At 46.8% G+C, this 21,247-nt stretch overlaps 1 protein-coding gene across 3 annotated transcripts in view; it reads left to right on the plus strand.

Moving 5' to 3' along the window:
- The window catches only part of pld5 (phospholipase D family member 5), a 109,565-nt gene that overhangs the window by 53,836 nt on the left and 34,482 nt on the right, over positions 1-21,247 (plus strand). For 2 of the 3 annotated variants that reach the window (XM_070889238.1, XM_070889235.1), the window contains exons 7-8: positions 8,065-8,230; positions 11,545-11,644. In XM_070889238.1, coding sequence (XP_070745339.1) covers positions 8,065-8,230; positions 11,545-11,644 — 266 coding nt within the window. Of the gene's footprint in view, positions 1-8,064; positions 8,231-11,544; positions 11,645-13,377; positions 13,709-21,247 lie in introns of those variants that run through there. The other variant, XM_070889237.1, reaches the window with a different exon arrangement.

Genomic DNA, 21,247 nt, shown 5'->3' on the forward strand with positions numbered 1-21,247 from the left:
GAAGTGAAGGTTTGGATAATCCAGGCAATTACTTGATTTGCTTTCATTTTCTGGCTAGGGCAGTCGATCACTCAGTGTCAGATAAAGTACAGGGGTAACTCACGTCGAACACAATTTAAACCCACGGTCTCCCCTCTCCACACTCCCCGCCTCCCCTGCACCACCCCCCCGGCAAATAAACTGGAACCTTAAGCACACATCATCAAAATCTGGAATGGGGCGAGTTTGTAATAAGGTTGCAAACAATGTTAATTGTTGGGCACTCTCAGGGCTGCAACTAGAGCCGTGACAACAAATAACAAGACATCCGGCAGTCCTTTCCAGTGTGTTAGGGAATTCCAAAGATTCACAACTCTAAGTGAAGAAGTTTCTCCGCATCTCAGTCCTAAATGTCCGACTCCTTATCCTGAGACGATGCCCCCCAGTTCTAGACTCTACAGTCAAGGGGAAACAGCCTCTCAGCACCTACCCTGTCAAGCTCTCGAAGAATTTTATATGTTTCAATGAGATCACCTCTCATTCTTCTAAACTCCAGAGAGTATAGGCTCAATCTACTTGATCTCTCCTTATAGGACAGTCCTCTCATCCCAGGAATCAGTCCAGTGAACAATTGTTGCACACCCTCAAAGACAAGTGTAACCTTCCTTGGGTAAGGAGACCAAAACTGTACACAGTATTCCGGGTGTGGTCTCACCAATGCCCTATATAACTGCAGCAATATTTCCTTACTTTTATACTCCAACCCCCTAGAAATAAATGCTAACATACCATTTAATTGCTTGCTGCAGGTACAGCAATCCCTCTTTCTACATTACAACAGTGACTACAGTCCAAAATTACTTCATTGCCTGTAAAGCACTTTGAGATGTCCAGTGATCGTGAAAGGTGCTATATAAATCCAATGCACCCACTATTAGTGCCAGGAGGAGCTAAAACAGTGGAGGGGGTTGGTGGTGGTGGTGGTGGTGGTGGGGGGGGCGGGGGGGGCGGGGAGAGATTGGGGGAGAGAAGAGTGAAGGATGGCAGCAGATGGCCAGGGCCAACTGCAAGAGAAATGCAGGGAACAGCACCAACCCTTGTACATGGCCTTCTTTGACCTCACAAAGGCCTTTGACACTGTCAACCGCGAGTGACTACGGAGCATCCTCCTCCATTTCGGCTTCCCCCAAAGGTTTGTCACCATCCTCCGCCTGCTCCACGACGACATGCAAGCCTTGATCCTGACCAACGGATGCACCACAGACCCAATCCACACCCGGACCGGGGTCAAGCAGGGCTGAGTCATCGCACCAACCCTCTTCTCGATCTTCTTCGATGTAATGCTCTATCTCACTCTCAACAAGCTCCCCGCTGGAGTGGAACTAAACTATCGAAACAATGGGAACCCGTTCAACCTTTGTCGCCTCCAGGCTAGATCCAAGGTCTTCCCATCCTCTGTCATTGAACTATAGTACGCAGACGACGCTTGCGTCTGCGCACATTCAGAGGCTGAACTCCAAGTCATAGTCAACACCTTCGCCGAGGCATATGAAAGCATGGATGGGCCTTGTACTAAACATCTGTAAGACAAAGGTCATCCACCAACCTGACCCTGCCACAGAGCACTGCCCCCCGGTCATCAAAATCTACTGTGCGGCCCTGAACAACGTGGGCCATTTTCCATACCTCAGGAGCCTACTATCAGCAAGGGCAGACATCACTGCCTCCAGTGTACCAGCGCAGCCTTAGGTCACTTGAGAAAGAGAGTGTTTGAAGACCAGGACCTCAAATTTGGCACCAAGCTTATGTTCTACATAGCAGTAGTGATACCTGCCCTCCTATATGGCTCAGAGATGTGGACTATATACAGTAGACACCTCGAAGCGCTGGAGAAGTACCACCAGCCCTGCCTCCGCAAGATCCTGCAAATCCACTGGGAGGATAGACGCACCAACGTCAGTGTTCTCGCTCGGGCCAACATCCCCAGCATCGAAGCATTGACCGTACTCGACCAGCTCCGTTGGGCAGGCTACATCGTCTGACACGAGACTTCCAAAGCAAGCGCTCTACTCTGAACTCCTACACGGCAAGCGAGCCCCAGGTGGGCAGAGGAAATGTTTCAAGGACACCCTCAAAGCCTCCTTGATATGGTGCAACATCCCCACCAACACCTGGGAATCCCTGGCCCACGATCACCCTAAGTGGAGGAAGAGCATCCGGGAGGGCGCTGAGCACCTCGAGTCTCGTCGCTGAGAGCTTGCAGAAAAAAACCAGACTCCCCACCCACCCTTTCTTTCAACCACTGTAATTCCCGTATTGGACTGTTCAGTCACCTGAGAACTCAGTTTTAGAGTGGAAGCAAGTCTTCCTCGATTCCGAGGGATTGCCTATGATGAAGATGATGATATAAATCCAAGTCTTTCTTCTTTCTCCGAATACTAAAATTTACTAGTCTCTCATCTTCTTAACAAATATTCTGCTATTCTAATCTTCCTACCTAAGTGGATAATATCACACCTCCCCACATTATGCTCCATTGGACACCTTCTTGCCCAATCATTTATTCTGCCTATATCCCTTTGCAGCCTCGATCCGTTCTCCTCACAGCTTACTGTCCCGCCTAGCTTTGTATCGTTAGTGTGGATGGATGTTTTAAAATCAGGAGATCTAGGTTAAGGAATAAGGCCCAAAGAGAGGACAACGCACTGGGGACGAAAAGAGCGCAAGAAATGAAACAACTGACTGAGTAAATACTGTATTGTGAAGATGTTGGTATAATGAGATAAATAAGATAATAGCCAGTCTGCTCTGTAAAGAAGCAAAGAATTTACATTTATATCGTGCCTTTCATGACTTCAGGACATCATCAAAACACTTTACAGCTAATGAAGTACTTTTGAAGTGTAATGTAATGTTGGAAATGTAATTTGTAATGTAATTTGTCCACAAACCTCAATGTGATAAAGATTAGTTGACTTGGACATACATCGCCATTCACTCATCATTGGTGGGTCAAAATTCTGTCATTCTTTACCTAACACCAGTGTAGGAGCATCATCAACATAAGCTCTGCAGTGTTTCGAGGAGAAAGCCCTCTGCCACCTGCTCAGGGCAACTAAGAATGGTCAATAAATCCAGCCTTGCTAGCATTACATAAGAACATAAGAAATAGGAGCAGGAGTAGGCCATACGGCCCTTCGAGCCTGCTCCGCCATTTAATACGATCATGGCTGATCCGATCATGGACTCAGGTCCACTTCCCTGCTCACTCCTCATAACCCTTAATCCCTTATTTGTTAAGAAACTGTCTATCTCTGTCTTAAATGTATTCAATGTTCCGTCTTCCACAGCTCTCTGAGGCAGTGACTACCACAGATTTACAACCCTCTGAGAGAAGAAATTCCTCCTCATCTCAGTTTTAAATGGGCGGCCCCTTATTCTAAGATCATGCCCCCTAGTTCTAGTCTCCCCTATCAGTGGAAACATCCTCTCTGCATCCACCTTGTCAAGCCCCCTCATAATCTTATACGTTTCGATAAGATTACCTCTCATTCTTAGAGGCCCAAGCTACTCAACCTTTCCTCATAAGTCAATCCCCTCATCTCCAGAATCAACCTCGTGACCCTTCTCTGAACTGCCTCCAAAGCAAGTATATCCTTTCTTAAATATGGAAACCAAAACTGTACCCAGTATTCCAGATGTGGCCTCACCAATACCCTGTATGACTGTAGCAAGACTTCCCTGCTTTTATACTCCATCCCCTTTGCAATAAAGGCCAAGATTCCATTGGCCTTCCTGATCACTTGCTGCACCTGCATACTAACCTTTTGTGTTTCATGCACAAGTACCCCCATGTCACACTGTACTGCAGCACTTTGCAATTTTTCTCCATTTAGATAATAACTTGCTCTTTGATTTTTTTCTGCCAAAGTGCATGACCTCACACTTTCCAACATTATACTTCATCTGCCAAATTTTTACCCACTCACTTAGCCTATCTATGTCCTTTTGCAGATTTTTGTGTCCTCCTCACACATTGCTTTTCCTCCCATCTTTGTATCATCAGCAAACTTGGCTACATTACACTCAGTCCCTTCTTCCAAGTCATTAATATAGATTGTAAATAGTTGGGGTCCTAGCACTGATCCCTGCGGCACCCCATTAGTTACTGATTGCCAATCTGAGAATGAACCATTTATCCCGACTCTCTGTTCTCTGTTAGTTAGCCAATCCTCTATCCATACTAATATATTACCCCCAACCCCAGGAACTTTTATCTTGTGCAGTAACCTTTTATGTGGCACCTTGTCAAATGCCTTCTGGAAGTCCAAATACACCATATCCACTGGTTACCCACATCCTCAGAACAATTATTTTTTAAAGTAGTGATGTTGGTTGAGGGATATTGGCTAGGACACCGGGGAGAACTTCCCTGCTCTTCTGTGAAATAGTGCCCTGGGATTTTTTTACGTCCGTCTGTGAGAGCAGACAGGGCCTCAGTTTAACGTCTCATCCAAAAGACAAGGGGCAGTAATTGACATTGCTCTATAACAATGGAGTGCTTTACCACTGAGAGCAGGAAAATCACAATTTACTGCTCAGCAAAGATGAAAGATGAGAATTACTGTGAGATATTAGCATAAACATGTTGTCAGTCATACAACAGTACTTTGCTACTTTAACAAAAAATTAACCCTGTTAAGAGAAATGAGTCTCTTATCTGTATTAAAGTAGTCGCTGACTTAATGTTTGATGAACATGTTCGCTGTTTCTATAGCAGGGGAGTGGGAGTAATTGAATAGCTCTTTCAGAGAGCTAGTACAGGTTGATGGGTTGAATGACCTCTACGATTCTATGTTCATCCACTAATACACACACAGCAATTTCTAGGCTATAAAAATATAGCAACAAGTAAACATACTCGAATAGAGCAGCATGGTGCCGTTGTGCTTTGTTAGTCTGACAGACTGGCCTTCAAAAACCACCAGCGTTCTTGGTCAGTAGGCCACGGTGACAGTGCTGCTGTGTGCTGCACCTACACTTCAAAAAAACCCTCGATCAACATCACTTAAACAGATTACACGGTCATTATCACTTTGCTGTTTGTGGGAGCTTGCTGTGTGCAAATTGGCTGCCGCGTTTCCTAAATTACAACAGTGACTACACTTCAAAAAAATTAATTAATTGGCTGTAAAATGCTTTGGGAACGTCCTGAGGATGTGAAAGACACTATATAAATGCAAGTTCTTTACCTTCAGCTGTTCGTTCTGCCTCTATAATGCTGAACACATCTACTAACAGTATGGATATTCATCTTTGTGTTCTCTAATCCCTAAAAACTTCTTTATTATGAAATGCCATGTCCGCTAAATGTACCTGACCCATTTGTGGCCACTTACAATGTGAATACAGTGAATGTAACTTTAGTGTTCCCCAGTTGAAAGACCTTTATTAACGAAGAGGATTCCTTGAGCACTGGTTGAATCCTGATGTGCAACAGAGACATGGCAGATAGATAGGGAATAAATCCATTTCAGCTGGATAAAAGGAATATTTTGATCTCCATTGCCATTAGGAACTTGATAGTAGAAATGGTTTCCCACTTGAAAGAAAATATTGTATAAATAGCAGAGCTCTTTGCCGTTCAGAATCCCATTGAACCCAATCACTTATCTGTTGGCCACATGCCTTCACATCGCTCCCTCCCTGAAATGAGCTTTCATCCATCTATCCGCAACATAACTAAGACCGCTTATTTCCACCTCTGTAACATCGCCCTTGCCTCAACTCATCCGCTACTGAAGCCCTCATCCATGCCTTTGTTACCTCTAGACTTGGACTATTCCAACACACTCCTGGCCAGCCTCCCACATTCTACCCTATGTAAACTAGAGGTGATCCAAAACCCAGCTGCCCGTGTCCTAACTCACACCAAATCCCGCTCACCCATCACCCATGTGCTCAGTGACCTACATTGGCTTCCGGTTAAGCAACGCCTCGATTTCAAAATTCTCATCCTTATTTTCAAATCCCTCCATGGCCTCACCCCTCCCTATTTCCTCCACACCCACAACCCCCCGAGATATCTGCGCTTCTCTAATTGTTCCCTCTTCAGCATCTCTGATTATAATCGCTCAATTATTGATGGCCTCACCTCGACCCTCCCAATCTCTGTAATCTCCCTGCCTAAACAGCTCTGCCTCCCTATCCCTCTTTCCTCCTTCAAGACGCTCCTTAAAACATACCTCTTTGACCAAGCTTTGGGTCACCTGTGCTAATTTTTACTTATGTGGTGTCAAACTGTAGCTCATAATTCTCCTGTGAATCACCTTGGGATGTTTCACCGTGTTAAAGGCGCTATATAAATACAAGTTGTTGTTGTTCTATCTCATCCCTGATAGTTTGCATGCCAGAGTACTTAAGGAAGTGGCCCTAGAAATAGTGGATGCATTGGTGATCATTTTCCAACAGTCTATCGACTCTGGATCAGTTCCTATGGACTGGAGGGTAGCTAATGTAACACCACTTTTTAAAAAGGAAGGGAGAGAGAAAGTGGGTAATTATAGACCGGTTAGCCTGACATCAGTGGTGGGGAAAATGTTGGAATCAGTTATTAAGGATGAAATAGCAGTGCATTTGGAAAGCAGTGACAGGATTGGTTCAAGTCAGCATGGATTTATGAAAGGGAAATCATGCTTGACAAATCTTCTGGAATTTTTTGAGGATGTAACTAGTTGAGTGAACAAGGGAGAACCAGTGTATATGGTGTATTTGGACTTTCAAAAGACTTTTGACAAGGTCCCACACAAGAGATTGATGTGCAAAATCAAAGCACGTGGTATTGATGGTAATATACTGACGTGGATAGAGAACTGGATGGCAGACAGGAAACAGAGAGTCAGGATAAACGGGTCCTTTTCAGAATGGCAGGCAGTGACTAGTGGAGTGCTGCAGGGTTCAGTGCTGGGACACCAGCTCTTTACAATATACATCAATGATTTGGATGAAGGAATTGAGTGTAATATCTCCAAGTTTGCAGATGACACGAACTGGGTGGCAGTGTGAGCTGTGAGGAGGACGCTAGGAGGCTGCAGGGTGACTTGGACGGGTTAGGTGAGTGGGCAACTGCATGGCAGATGCAGTATAATGTGGATAAATGTGAGGTTATCCACCTTGGGGGCAAAAACGCGAAGACAGAATATTATCTGGATGGCGGCAGATTAGGAAAAGGGGAGGTGCAACGAGACCTGGGTGTCATGGTTCATCAGTCTTTGAAGGTTGGCATACAGGTACAGCAGGCGGTGAAGGCGGCAAATGGTATGTTGGCCTTCATAGCTAGGGGATTTGAGTATAGAAACAGGGAGGTCTTACTGCAGTTGTACAGGGCCTTGGTGAGGCCGCACCTGGAATATTGTGTTCAGTTTTGGTCTCCTAATCTGAGGAAGGACGTTCTTGCTATTGAGGGAGTGCAGCGAAGGTTCACCAGACTGATTTCCGGGATGGCAGAACTGACATATGAGGAGAGACTGAATCAACTGGGCCTTTATACATTGGAGTTTAGAAGGATGAGAGGGGATCTCATAGAAACATATAAGATTTTGACGGGATGGGACAGGTTAGATGCGGGTTGAATGTTCCCGATGTTGGGGAAGTCCAGAACCAGGGGACACAGTCTTAGGATAAGGGGTAGGCCATTTAGGACTGAGATGAGGAGAAACTTCTTCACTCAGAGTGTTGTTAACCTGTGGAATTCCCTGCCGCAGAGAGTTGTTGATGCCAGTTCATTGGATATGTTCAAGAGGGAGTTAGATATGGCCCTTACGGCTAAGGGGACCAAGGGGTATGGAGAGAAAGCAGGAAAGGAGTACTGATGGAATGATCAGCCATGATCTTATTGAATGGTGGTGCAGGCTCGAAGGGCCGAATGGCCTACTCCTGCACCTATTTTCTATGTTTCTATGTCCCCTAGATTCCACAAAGCGGGATGTCGGCTGAGGCTGGGAACTGAGGCCACCGGAATTAATAGACAGAATAACTGTTCCATTTGTTCCACTCGAAGCAAGCAATAATTGTGTTTTGTTTCAGGTATTGGCCTCTGATAGATAACGGGCTGCGGGAAGCTCTCTTTCTGCGGAAAGTGAAGGTGCGTCTGTTGGTCAGCTGCTGGGAGGAAACCTACGCACCGATGCTCAACTTTCTGTGGTCGCTCAAAATGTTCTGCAGTGAGCCCATCAGCTGCAGCTTTGACGTGGTGAGTGCAGTTGGCGGTGCCAGCTCATGTCCTCTTGTGCATCCCCGATTTTCATCGCTCCACCATTGGCCCCAAGTTCTGGAATTCCCTCCCTCAACCTCTCCACCTCTCTTTCCTCCTTTAAGATGCTCCTTAAAACCTACCTCTTTGACCAAGCTTTTGGTCACCTGCCCTAAAGTTTCCTTATGTGGCTGGGAGCTGAATTTCATTTGATAATCGCTCCTGTGAAGCACCTTGGGATTTTTTACAATATTAAAGGCACTATATAAATGCAAGTCATTGTGGTTGTGATTGGGCAGGATTCGTTATGACTATATAATCCGCCCAACTTGATTTTCCATTCTGTGCACCACCCAGGCAATGTTTTATACCCAGGTGGTACAGACCAATGGGGTGGGGGTTATTTTAACTTTTAGTGCCGGGCCGAAAACAGGTGATAGAAAATCGGCCATCTGTTTTGCACCTCTCCCAATTTTCATTAAAGTCAATGAAAAATCAAATCGTGTATGGTGTAAAACAGGAGGGAGGGTAAAGAATAACTCATTGAGACCTAAAAAGATCAGGAGATCCCATCTCTTTACTGCAAGGCCTGTAATCTGGCTGCAGGGCCAGGTGCCCACTATGCTGGATGGACTTAAAGTTAGGAGGCTGGGGGAGTGAAGGAGGCGACAAATGGCAAGGAGGGAATTGCCCACCAAGAGACCAGTTATAGTGGGAATTCTGCACTGAAGGAGTGGGATGGAGAGTAAGGGCATGTGCACAAGACCTAATGCAAACTGAGTGTGATAGCAGAAGGAGCTACACCCCACATTACACCGTGGGCTGGTATACAGTCGTAAAGGTTATAAGACATACAGTACATGCAAAGATGTATGTAGCAGCATAGGAGTTGCTAGACAGAAAAAGACCACGGTCCATCTCGTCTGCCTTCTAATATCCTGGTAGTCGCAGGATACAACGATAATGGAGTTGTTGACTAATCAGAGCAATCAACCTCTATCAATGAGTCGACAACAGACCCAGAGGAAAACCCCCAGTGGTGAAAGCTTTAGCAACCATAGGTCCACAGTCACCTGTTCCTCCCAAGCACATTACACTTACAATATGCCATGTCTCAAGTTACTCATATACTATATCCCTTATATTTCCGAATACTTACATTCGGAAAGAAATCTTTCTAATTTGCATTTGAATGAATTGACACCATCTGCTTCCTCCCTATGGAGCCAGTTCCACAGAATGACCACTCGCTCACTGAAATATTGTTTCCGTAGATTCATTTTATGTAGCTACAAAAATAAATGTCGCCCTGCGCCTTGACCCTGCCACCATTGGGGGATTCTGGGTTTACGATTGGTATGGGAGCTGGACACACTAATACTGCACGTGCCTGGTTTAATGTTCAGCACCAATCCTACAGCGAAACTGATTTTAGAAATGAGGGATGAGTGGCACCACCATGAAAACATTCACGTAACCCCCACAATGCACTTTGTCTCGATTCAAAGCGAGACGTGTGACACAACTGAAGTTCTAACACGGGTACACGCTGCTCCTGGGCTGCTCTCCCTAGACCCAGTTGGTAAATTCTAAGGGCCTGTCGTCCCTAAAGCTTGGCATAAAAGATTATAATTAAAATGCAATATGTTTTTTTTCAACGATTATTAATCGGTTGTTTTGAGACATGAAGTGGGCTATTCGAAACTGCAATAAAATAAATTGGAAAATTCCAACTGAGTGTTTAAAAATGGCATTTTGCTGGGACAGTGAATCACTGCTGCTGCAGGTTCAGGAGAACAGGCACCTGGAAGTGAATGTAAGGCACGGCCTCAATTGAGGGGCTAGCTGATTACTAGAAACCACTCTCACAGTTAATGACATCATGTATTCTTTAACTGAGTTGCTCCCATGTAATTTTCTTAATGGTATTTATTCTATCGAGAAAAATGGATTACAGTGCAGTGATTGCAGAGCTGCAATTGAGGGATTTTGATGATCTCGTAAACCCTCATATAAAGCCTCAAAGTGTCAGCCTCGGCACACTCTAGGCTTTGACTCAGAGGTTACAGGATGAAGTCCCACTCCCTGTGATCTAGGCTGACACTTCAGTGCTGTATTAAGAGAGTGCTGCGCTGTCTGAGGTGCCGTCTTTCACAGGAGATGTTAAATAGAGACCGTGTCTGCCCTCTCAGCTGAATGTAAAAGATCCATGGCACCTCAAAAGTATTTCATTGGCTGTCATCCCGAGATCATGCACGGCTGCTAAATAAATGAGTTATTTTTTTCTTTGTTGCTGTAGACTAAAACCTGAGATGAGATTACGGCCTTGAAGTCTGCTCCAGAGTACTTCCTTTTTCATTTGTACAATATATTTGCTCTAAACTTTTAGGGTGTATTTCTCTTTTCCCCCCTCTCTCTCTCTCTCTCGCTCTCTTTCTCTATCTCTTTATAATCAGCTAACTCAGCACAGACTGCGAATCAAATCTGGGACCTTGCTTATTATATTGTGCAGATTTAATTACAGTATCCATTAACTTTTATTTCCTGGCTATCAGCTATTGATTATGGCTAGATAAATAGCCATCGGCTGTGTTCAGGACAGCCCAATTTTGCACAGGGCGCCTCAAACACGTGTTGGCCCCCCACTATTTGAAACAATAGATCCTTTTTGCACCCTGTTAGTGCCGCAGCGAGGCGCTATTGCCTTTTCACCCGGGGCAAATTTGCCCCCGGGATTTTGGCGGTGATTTGAAATTAACGCCATGCCCTGCGATTTGGCGCCCTGGGCCGGGTGCACCCAATGATGACCTTGACTTTCCTTGTGACAGAAAATGTGAAATCTTTTTTCTATATACTTGGGCATTGTACAACATCATTTAAATAGCCTGATTGATTCTGTGGGAATAAACTGCATGGCCAAGCAATAGTTCACTCAAGTGAATAATAATCATTTGTGTGAATTATTAGTTGATCTTCAGTGTCACATAAGAACAGGAGCAGGAGTAGGCCATTCGGCCCCTCGAGCCTGCTCCGCCATTCAATGAGATCATGACTGATCTTCTACCTCAACACCACTTTCCTGCACTATCCCCAACCATAATACAGCATTTTTAAATAATGTTATTAAAGAACATTTCAAAGAGGCCATGAACAATGGCCTGATGAACATTTTGTTAGTGAACACCCTTTACTTGTCTTCAGGCAGACTAAATATCTTAACTTTTTTTCTTAGTTGAGAGGATATGGAGCAATTTTATATTCAAAGTTGTGTTGATGGTCCTTTCAAGGTTTTGTTCTATGCTTGTCTCTTACAGAAATATTTTGTAATTCCTGCTTCTGAAGGGGACAAGAAGGACATGTTTACCAGTGTTAACCGCAACAAGTACATGGTGACAGACAAGGCAGCATATATAAGTAAGTGGCCGATCGGTATCTTTACTATGGGTCTGCAGATAGGACAGATTAGGCTTAAAAAGCAAGCACTGGGCAGGGAAAGAAACTGTTTCTGCACAACTAAGCACATCTACCTGGCGATAACAGAGGAGAGCTGCCCCCACAGGCTCGGGTTTAGAGATGCATCATGCATTGTAAGGAGATCTGCAGACAACCTCCACTGAAGGTATGGGACTGCCTGTAGCAGTTAAAGCCATTCCCCTCCTCTGTCTTCTTCTAGGCTAGCATCTGCAATATCAGACAAGTTGCAGTCCACTAATCTATCAAACAGGTAACCGATTGCCTTTCACTACCACTGCCATCACTCCCCTACTCAAATAACCCATCCTTGTCCCCTCGGTTCTTGAAAACTGCTGTCCCATCCCATAAAATTATTTCATGTCCATTCAAGTAAGAAAGGGAGTGGTCTTAATTTCCCTTTCTTCTTCAGAGTACTTGAAAGTGTTATCGCTTACCAAATACACATTTTTGTCCCTGCCACGGTGCCGAAACAGTCTTAGCCAAGAGCACAAATGACATTTTCTATCACTTGAGCACAAAGATCTAGGCCGACACTCCCAGTGGAGTACTGAAGGAGTGCCGCACTATCGGATGAGACTTTAAACCGAGGGCCCCTCTCAGGTGGATGTAAATGGATTCTATTTCGAAGACGAGCAGGGGAATTATCCCCGGTGTCCTGACCAATATTTATCCCTCAATCAACATCACTAAAACAGATTATCTGGTCATTATCACATTGCTGTTTATGGGAGCTTGCTGTGCACAAATTGGCTGCCGTGTTTCCTACATTACAACAGTGACTACTCTTCAAAGTAAGTACTTAATTGGATGTAAAGCACTGAGTTTGTGAAAGGTGCTGTATAAAATGTAAGTGTTTATTTTTTTCTTGTGACTGTGACTGTGATCATGGTCCATTTTTCCTCCTCGATCTCTCTGCAGCCTTTGATCCGGTCGACCATTCCATCCTCCTCCAATGTCTCTCCTGTTAATTTTAATTGGAAGCTCTAAAATAGTTGCTGCAAATCTTGAAACAGCTGCAGCAGTACTGATGAATTCCTGCTTAGTGTGCGCATATTTCCACTGGCTGTCCACTTTATAAGAACATAAGAATTAGGAGCAGGAGTAGGCCATACGGTCCCTCGAGCCTGCTCCGCCCTTCAATAAGATCATGGTTGATCTTCGACCTTAACTCCACTTACCCGCTTGATCCCCATATCCCTCGATTCCTCTAGTGTTCAAAAATCTACCAATCTCAGCGACTGAGCATCCACAGCCATTTGGGGTAGAGAATTCCTAAGATTCACAATCCTCTGAGTGAAGAAATTTATGGACAGGGACCCGCTGGAAATAGAAAACGTATTTAGATCCTGAATTTTGTCTATTAAAAGTCAGCAGGATTTCCTGCAGTAGACCTTTCCCGCAGAATTATGCACAAGCCGAAATATAGACTGATTGGAAGGAGGAACTTTGTAAGATGGAAAAGTGACCTGAATCTGACTAACACTGATTGGATGATTAATGTTGAACCTGCTGAAATATTAATTGACTCACTATGCCTTTAATGAAACTGAGTGCCCTATTCCATTATGGGACATGATGGAACACAATCAAGGCATGTTAGAGATTTATATACTAATGAGAGTGAAGCTGGAGCCAACCACAGCCAGACTAAATAGATTTCTGTTTTGACCCAGGTGCGACCCCGAAAATTGTATTATCTACTAATGGACAATATGTGGTTCAGCAACCCAGGATCAATAATATATTTAAATGTCTGTACATAAAAGATAGCATTTGGGAGACTGACTGGGAGAGAGAAGTCCACAGATACTGGAGAAGCTGTGCATGAAAGTTTGTATTTGTCATTCTGTAGATTGTAGAACATTGAGACACTCCTGTAGCAGCTCTTCTGTTCCTGGTACAGTCAAGGGCAGTTGTCTTAAGCACAGAAAATACTTGTGTGATTTTAGGCATACTCTTGTACTAGACTGATAGTCCTGTCTTATCTCATCTCGTCTCTGTCGGACTGCAGAGGGTGAAATCTGGCACTGCAAGACCATTCTCATACAGTACAATTGGAATGGGAATGGACTGTAATCCAAGAGTAAGGGAGGTGTTTCCGAACAGGTCTACAACGCTAAGTCACTGGTTGGGCATAAGCTTTGTAAAACACTGAAGCTGCGAATGATAAAAGGTGCAGACAACCATTCTTGTGGATTCCCATCTCCCTATTAGTTTTTCCCAGTTCTCTGCCACATTGTTTTGGTGCATTGAAGGTTGTATGTGATTATCAAGCAAAGAAACTGAGTAGGCCATAACATTTTACAGCACAGGAGGCCATTCAGCCCATCTCACCTGTCAGCTCTCTTCATCCACTTACTTCCAATCCCTTGTCCTTTCCTCATAACCTTAAAAAAATTTATTTTTGAAATATGTATCCACTGCCCTTTTAAAAGCTATTATGGATTTTGCTCACAGCACTATTTTTGGTATTCCATGTCCAAACAACCCTCTTCCTAAATACATTCTCCTAAAATTTCCCTTTATACTTTTGGTGATGATATTAAATACATGCCCTCGAGTTACTAACTCACTGGCCAAAGGATAATTTTCTCCCAATTTACTTCTTTGAAACCCCTCATGATTTTTGAACACCTCTTTCAGACCTTCTCGCAACCTTCTCTGTTCTAAGAGAGCCTTGTTTCTCTAGTCCCTGTTGCTAACTAAAGCTTCTCACTGCTGGGATCATCTTTGTGAATCTTTTCTGTATCTTCTCGATAAAGGAGATGCTCAAAACTGGATGCCTAAGGGGAGATTTTCCTGGGTCTCCACCCAGTCACACTGGATAAAAAGACTTGGATTTATATAGCACCTTTCACGACCACCGGACATCTCAAAGTACAGTCAGTGTTGTAATGTGGGAAACGCGGCAGCCAATTAGCGCACAAGCAAGCTCCCACAAACAGCAATGTGATAATGACCAGATAAACTGTTTTTTTGTTACAGTGATTGAGGGATACATATTGGGCAGGACACCGGGGATAACTGCCCTGCTCTTCTTCGAAATAGTGCTGTGGGATCTTTTACGTCCGCCTGAGAGCAGACGGGGCCTCAGTTTAACCTATCATCTGAAAGACGGCACCTCCAACAGTACTGCATTGGCATGTCAGCCTAGATTTTTTTGCACTCAAGTTCCTGGAGTGGGACTTGCACCCACAACCTTCTGACTCAGAGGCAAATATGCTACTCACTGAGCCACAGCTGGGATATCAAAATATTGGAGGACACACCAGCAAAGAATCCTGCACAATTATTCCTTCTATTTAAAGGAACGATGGAAAATACGGCGCTTTGCTTATAGACCTGTTCTCCAACCTACCCAATCTTCCAATAATCACTGTTCCCAGATGTTCCCGTGTACCTGGGTGCAGACCCAGGAAAATCTCCCCATATATTCTAACTGCGGCCTAACCAGTGAATTGTTCAGGTTTAGCATCAATGAGATGTTTGTAAATTCTATATTAGAAATAGATGGGAGCCATTGTGAACCGATTTTATATACTGGCACTGGTTTAATTTTCTTAACCGATAAGCAAATAAGAGGTTATGGGGAGTGGGCAGGGAAGTGGATCGGATCAGCCATGATCGTATTAAATGGCGGAGCAGGCTCGAGGGGCCGTAAGGCCTACTCCTGCTCCTATTTCTTAGGTTCTAATTTGGATTCCGAAGGACTGGAAAACGTGAGCCAGGTGTTGGCATTTATGTTGCCAAGTCTGGCTTTCATATTCCAGTGGGAGACTCGTAGACCCATGAGAAATGTAATCTACGAGGCTGCCATCGAGAGAAGGGAGTTGGATTTAACAGCTTTCAATTCTACCCATGAGTAGCCTTTGATTCGATCGACCATACCATCCTTCTCCAGTCTCTCTCTTCTGTTTATTTTAATTGGAAGCTCCAAAAATACCGGCTGCAACAGTGTGCATGAGTTTGCACTAGCTGCCCACTTTATGGACTGGAATTCGTTGGGAATAGAAAACTTGTTCGAATCCTGAATGTTGTCCTTGTATTAAAAATCAGTAGGATCTCTGGACAGTGGGTGAACAACTGTGGGGTAATTTTGACTTTGTGCGATAGTGGTCCGGCATGGACAGTCTGGGCCGAATGGCCTGTTTCTGTGTCATATATCCTATGTAATCCTATATAACATAGTGTAAAGCAGGTGATAGCGAATCAGCAGCCTATTTTACATATCTCCAAGAAGTAACTTTTTAAAAATGATTTTTGTGAGCTAGAAAGAGCATTCTGTCATAAGATAGCAATGAGAAAAGGCCATTCAACCCATCAAGTGTTAGCCATGGCTCAGTTGGTAGCACATTTGCCTCTCAATCAGAAGGTTGTGGGTTCAAGTCACACTCCAGAGACTTAAGCACAAAAATCTAGCCTGACGCTCCAGTGCAATGCTGACAGAGTGCTGTACTGTCAGAGGTGTTGTCTTTCAGATGAGACATTGAACTGAAGCCCCATCGGCTCTCTCAAGTGGACGTAAAAGATCCCATAACAGTATTTCAAAGAAGAGCAGTGGAGTTATCCCCGGTGTCCTGGCCAATATTTATCCCTCAACCAACATCACTAAAACAGATTATCTGGTCGTCATATTGCTGTTTGTGGGAGCTGGCTGTGAGCAAATTGCCTGCTTCCCATACCTCGGGAGCCTCTTATCAACAAGAGCAGACATTGACGACGAGATCCAACACTGCCCCCAGTGCAGCCTTCGGCTGCCTGAGGAAAAGAGTGTTCGAAGACCAGGCCCTCAAATCTGCCACCAAGCTCACAGTCTACAAGGCTGTAGTAATACCCGCCCTCCTGTATTGCTGAGACATGGACAATCTACAGGAGACACCTGGAGAAATACCACCAACGATATCTCCGCAAGATCCTGCAAATCCCCTGGGAAGACAGACGCACCAATGTTAGCGTCCTCGACCAAGCCAACATCCCCAGCATTGAAGCACTGACCACACTTGATCAGCTCCACTGGGCAGGCCACACAATTCGCATGCCAGACACGAGACTTCAAAGCAAGCGCTCTACTCGGAACTCCTTCACGGTAAGCAAGCCAAAGGTGGGCAGAGGAAACGTTACAAGGATACCCTCAAAGCCTCCCTGAAAAAAAGCAACATCCCCACTGACACCTGGGAGTCCCTGGCCAGGGACCGCCCTAAGTGGAGGAAGTGCATCCGGGAGGGTGCCGAGCACCTTGAGTCTCATTGCCGAGCACGCAGAAATCAAGCGCAGGCAGCGGAAAGAGTGTGCGGCAAACCAGTCCCACCCTTTCCCTCAACGACTATCTGCCCCACCTGTAACAGGGACTATGGTTCTCGTATTGGACTATTCAGCCACCTAAGGACTCATGTTTAGATTGGAAGCAAGTCGTCCTTGATTCCGAGGGACTGCCTATGATGATGATGACAACAATGATTACACTTCAACAGTACTTTATTGGCTGCAAAGTGCTTTGGGTCGTGAAAGACGCTGTATAACTGCAAGTCTTTTTCTTTCTAATCCCTTCATTTCGGTGAATGTACAGTATCCAGTCAATTTTGATCTCCCTTCTGCACCGTGGGGCCTGTCTCACTCAAATTGGCAGAGCTGAATGGGAAGCATCTAATTGGAGCTCGGTTATCAAGCGATGCGATTCTGCATTCGAAGGGCTGATACCCTTTTCATCATGTGGATGTTAGCGGCTGTTACCACTCCTTCCCTTAAGCACCTTCTGCAATGGTTGCAGACATTGGAGCATATCTTCATCTTCCACCCCCTGGGTTGTAATTAAGTGGAGCCTGTGGTATAACCCGCCCCATTTTAATTTGGGCTAGTTATGCCAGATCACCAACCAGATGGTGAAGATGAATATCTGCCCGACAGCATTTTTAAAATCTGAACTATTTCATCATTGTGGATGCCAAAATCATCGGTCCTTAAATGTTCCAATCCAGTGATCTGTTTTGCATTTTTTAATATTCCTCAGGGTAGATCATGCTCAAATATTCAAGGAGGAATGGATAAAAGTGATTGATTAGAGCACACGTATCACGCTGTCGTCCACTGACAGAATATTGATACGATGCTTTGTTTCCAACTGGAACGGGCTCTGCAATATAAATAAAGAGTATCAATTGCTTGAAGCAACCTGCCAGATGGCTCCTGGAACCCTTGTAATTAGTTAGCAAAACATACTGGCATAAACAATACCATATGAGTTAAAACAAGTCCCGTTTACCACGGAGGACCTTTCAATGCCTCATTTGAAGGATTCTGAATATTGTTCGCCCCTTAAAATGTTCAACTGACACAGAATGAACTAATAAGGGTGAATTCCTGTATTTAAAGTACTTTTTGATTGATCTACCTCAGCAGCCCGCATTTGTCAGCATCTATTACATGGATCTGGTGTTGCAAACATTGCAAAATGCATCCAGAAAACCATTCATTTGAAACGAACGAGTCTTTATGATAAGATCATTCAAGCTTAACCAAGACAATGGGGACTGCCAAAGGACTTGTGGTTCAATCACTCCATTACCTAGCAGCCAATGAACATGCTTTCTGCTTGTTCCTTCTGTCGCAGGGGGGAACCTGTTCGATACTTGATAACTTGGGGGTAGTTTTAAAGGATAATCCTGTTAAATAATAGGCCACTTGCATTTATTGAGGGTGCCTCGATGAGCTGGAGAAAATTCCCTGCAGTGAGCACCTCACCCCTGTCCTTTGCTGGCGGAGAGATAGGCACCAGGAGCACTGAATCCCTATACATTGGGGTTCAGTACCTGCAACTGGCAGGCAACAAAGGCCAACTTAAATTTAAGAACCAGCTAGGGGCCAAAATTGCCCCTTTCCTTAAGGTCTGTTACCACCGCAAATCGGCAGCAATGCTTCAGAGTGGAGTGGCCGCCAATTTTATGTAAAATGGCCGCTGATAGCCCAATTGCCCTCCCGAGGTTTCACGGTAGTGCCCCGATCCCCGCCCTACAGCTGCTGATCCGTGGTAAGTGTATCATCACCATGTGCATCGCCAACCTACCCCGCCCCCCGACGGCGACACTCCTCTCTGAAAATCTTAGGCCCGCCCTGCGGTGACAAAATCTGTTTTTCCCCGGTGGTCCAGTGAGGCTGTGGCCTTCTGTTTTTTTGTTGGCCGACTCCCATGTCGGCCCGACAATTGTGCCCCCGGGCCGGCCGAAACCCTCCCTGGTGGCCCAGTGGGCTGGAGTTTTTAAATCGCAGAGGCTCTCTCCTTTATGTGGAAAGTCGTGGTGATGACATCATCGCGGCGGTCACTCCGCACCTCCCCCAACTTCCGCCCCTCAGTTATTGCCGCCGCCCCCATTAGGAGCGACTTCTGGATCCAAGGAAAAAAACAACAAAGAGCCGAATGTCACTTGAGTCAACCTGAACCGCAGCTGCGGTAAAAACCATCGGGGCAGGGGGCAATTTCTATCCCCTGGTGTTCTAGTTAGGGGTGGGGTATGAGCAGGTGAGGTGTCCAATTCCTATGGAGTGAATTTTCATGTGTCCAGTTCAATTGGACAGAAGCTGAATGATGGAATCTGTGTGAGGCCCGAAGCACTTTCGTGGTCAGGCCGCATTTGAATAATGTCACTGAGCTTCCAGCACAGATGGACAGCTCGCTAATTGCGGCGGTGGGGGCAAAATTCCCATCCTCTACAAGTCCATGGAGTTGGGCAGGATATGCAACTGTAAAGGTGGGACGGGGAGGAAGCAATCCATGGCGAGGAACTAGAGGGACCTGCGGAAGGGGGGGGAAGGGGAAGAGGGGGAAAGGGGAAGAGGGGGGAAGGGGAAGAGGGGGGAAGGCGGGCGGGGGAAGGCGGGCGGGGGAAGAGGGGGGAAGGCGGGCGGGGGAAGAGAAGGGAGAAGGGAAGGGGGGGGGAGAAGGGAAGGGGGGGGGAGAAGGGAAGGGGGGGGAGAAGGGAAGGGGGGGGAGAGGGGAAGGGAAGGGGAAGGGAAGGGGGGGGAGAGGGGAAGGGAAGGGGGGGGGAGAGGGGAAGGGAAGGGAAGGGGGGGGAGAGGGGAAGGGAGGGGGGGGGGAAGAGGGGAGGGGAAGAGGGGAAGGGGGGCAAGAGGGGAGGGTGAGAGTGGAGGGAGGGACAAGAGGGAAGGGTGAGAGGGACAAGAGGGGAGGGTGAGAGGGACAAGAGGGGAGGGTGAGAGGGACAAGAGGGGAGGGTGAGAGGGACAAGAGGAGGAGGGGAGGGTGGGAGAGGGGAAGGGGGCAAGGGAGAGGGGGTTGGAAGAGGGGAAGAACGGGGGGGGGGGAAGAGGGGAAGAACGGGGGGGGGAAGTGGGGAAGGATGGGGGGGGGGGAAGAAGGAAAGGAGAGTAGGGGGGGAGAGGAAGGGGAGGAGGAGGAGGAGGAAGGAGAGGGGGAGAGAGGGTGAGGGGGGAGAGAGGGTGAGGAGGGGGAGAGAGGGTGAGGAGGGGGAGAGAGGGTGAGGGGGGGGAAGAGAGGGTGAGAGAGAGGGTGAGAGGGACAAGAGGGGAGGGTGAGAGGGGCACGAGGAGGGTGAGAGTGGGAGGGGGGCAAGGGAGGGGGGGTTGGAAGAGGGGAAGGACGGGGGGGGGGGGGAAGAGGGGAAGGACGGGGGGGGGGGGGGAAGGGAAAGGGGGGGGGAAGTGGGGGGAGGGAAAGGGGAGTGGGGGGAGGGAAAGGGGAGTGGGAGGAGGGTAAGGGGAGGGGGGAGAGAGGGGCAGGGGAATGGGGGGGCAGAGGGGAAGGAGAGGAAGGGGAGAGGGAGGTGAGAGATAAGGGGAGGAGGGAGCGGGGAGAGGGAAGTGGAGAGAGAGGGGGAAGGGGGAGAGGGAAGGAAATGAGGGGTGAAGGGAAGGGGGGAAGGAGGGCGGGAAGGGGGGGGAAGGGGGGAAGGAGGGCGGGAAGGGGGGAAGGAGGGCGGGAAGGGGGGAAGAGGAGAGGGGGAAGGGGGGAGAGCAGGGGGGGAGAGAGGGGAGGAGAGGAGGAAGGGGGGAGAGGAAGGGGGAGAGGGGAAGGGGAGAGGGGGGAAGGGAAGGGGAAAGAGGGGAATGGGAGAAAGAGGGTGGAAGGGGGGAAAGAGGGGGAAAGATGGGGAAGAGGGGGAAAGATGGGGGGGGAGGGGGGGAAGGGGGAAAAGAGGGAAGAGATGGGGAGGGGGGGAAAGAGGGAAGTGGCAAGAGAGGAAAGAGGGAAGAGGGGGATGAGGGGAAAGAGGGAGAGAAATGGGGAGGGGGGGGAGGGAAAAAAGGGAAGGGGGCAAGAGAAGGAAGGGGGAAAGAGGGGAATGGGAGAAAGAGGGTGGAAGGGGGGAAAAGAAGGAAGAGGGGGAAAGATGGGGGGGAAGAGGGAAAGATGAGGAGGGGGAAAGATGAGGAGGGAGAGAGATGGGAAAAGAGGGAAGGGGACAAGAGAGGATAGAGGGAAAAGGGGGGAAAGGGGAAAGAAGGGGAAGGGGAAAGAGAAGAAGGAGGGGGAAAGAGGGAAGGGGCAAGAGAGGGAAGGGGAAAGAGGAG

Source organism: Pristiophorus japonicus, chromosome 9 (genome assembly GCF_044704955.1).
Source record: "Pristiophorus japonicus isolate sPriJap1 chromosome 9, sPriJap1.hap1, whole genome shotgun sequence".
NCBI classification, from domain to species: Eukaryota; Metazoa; Chordata; class Chondrichthyes; family Pristiophoridae; genus Pristiophorus; species Pristiophorus japonicus.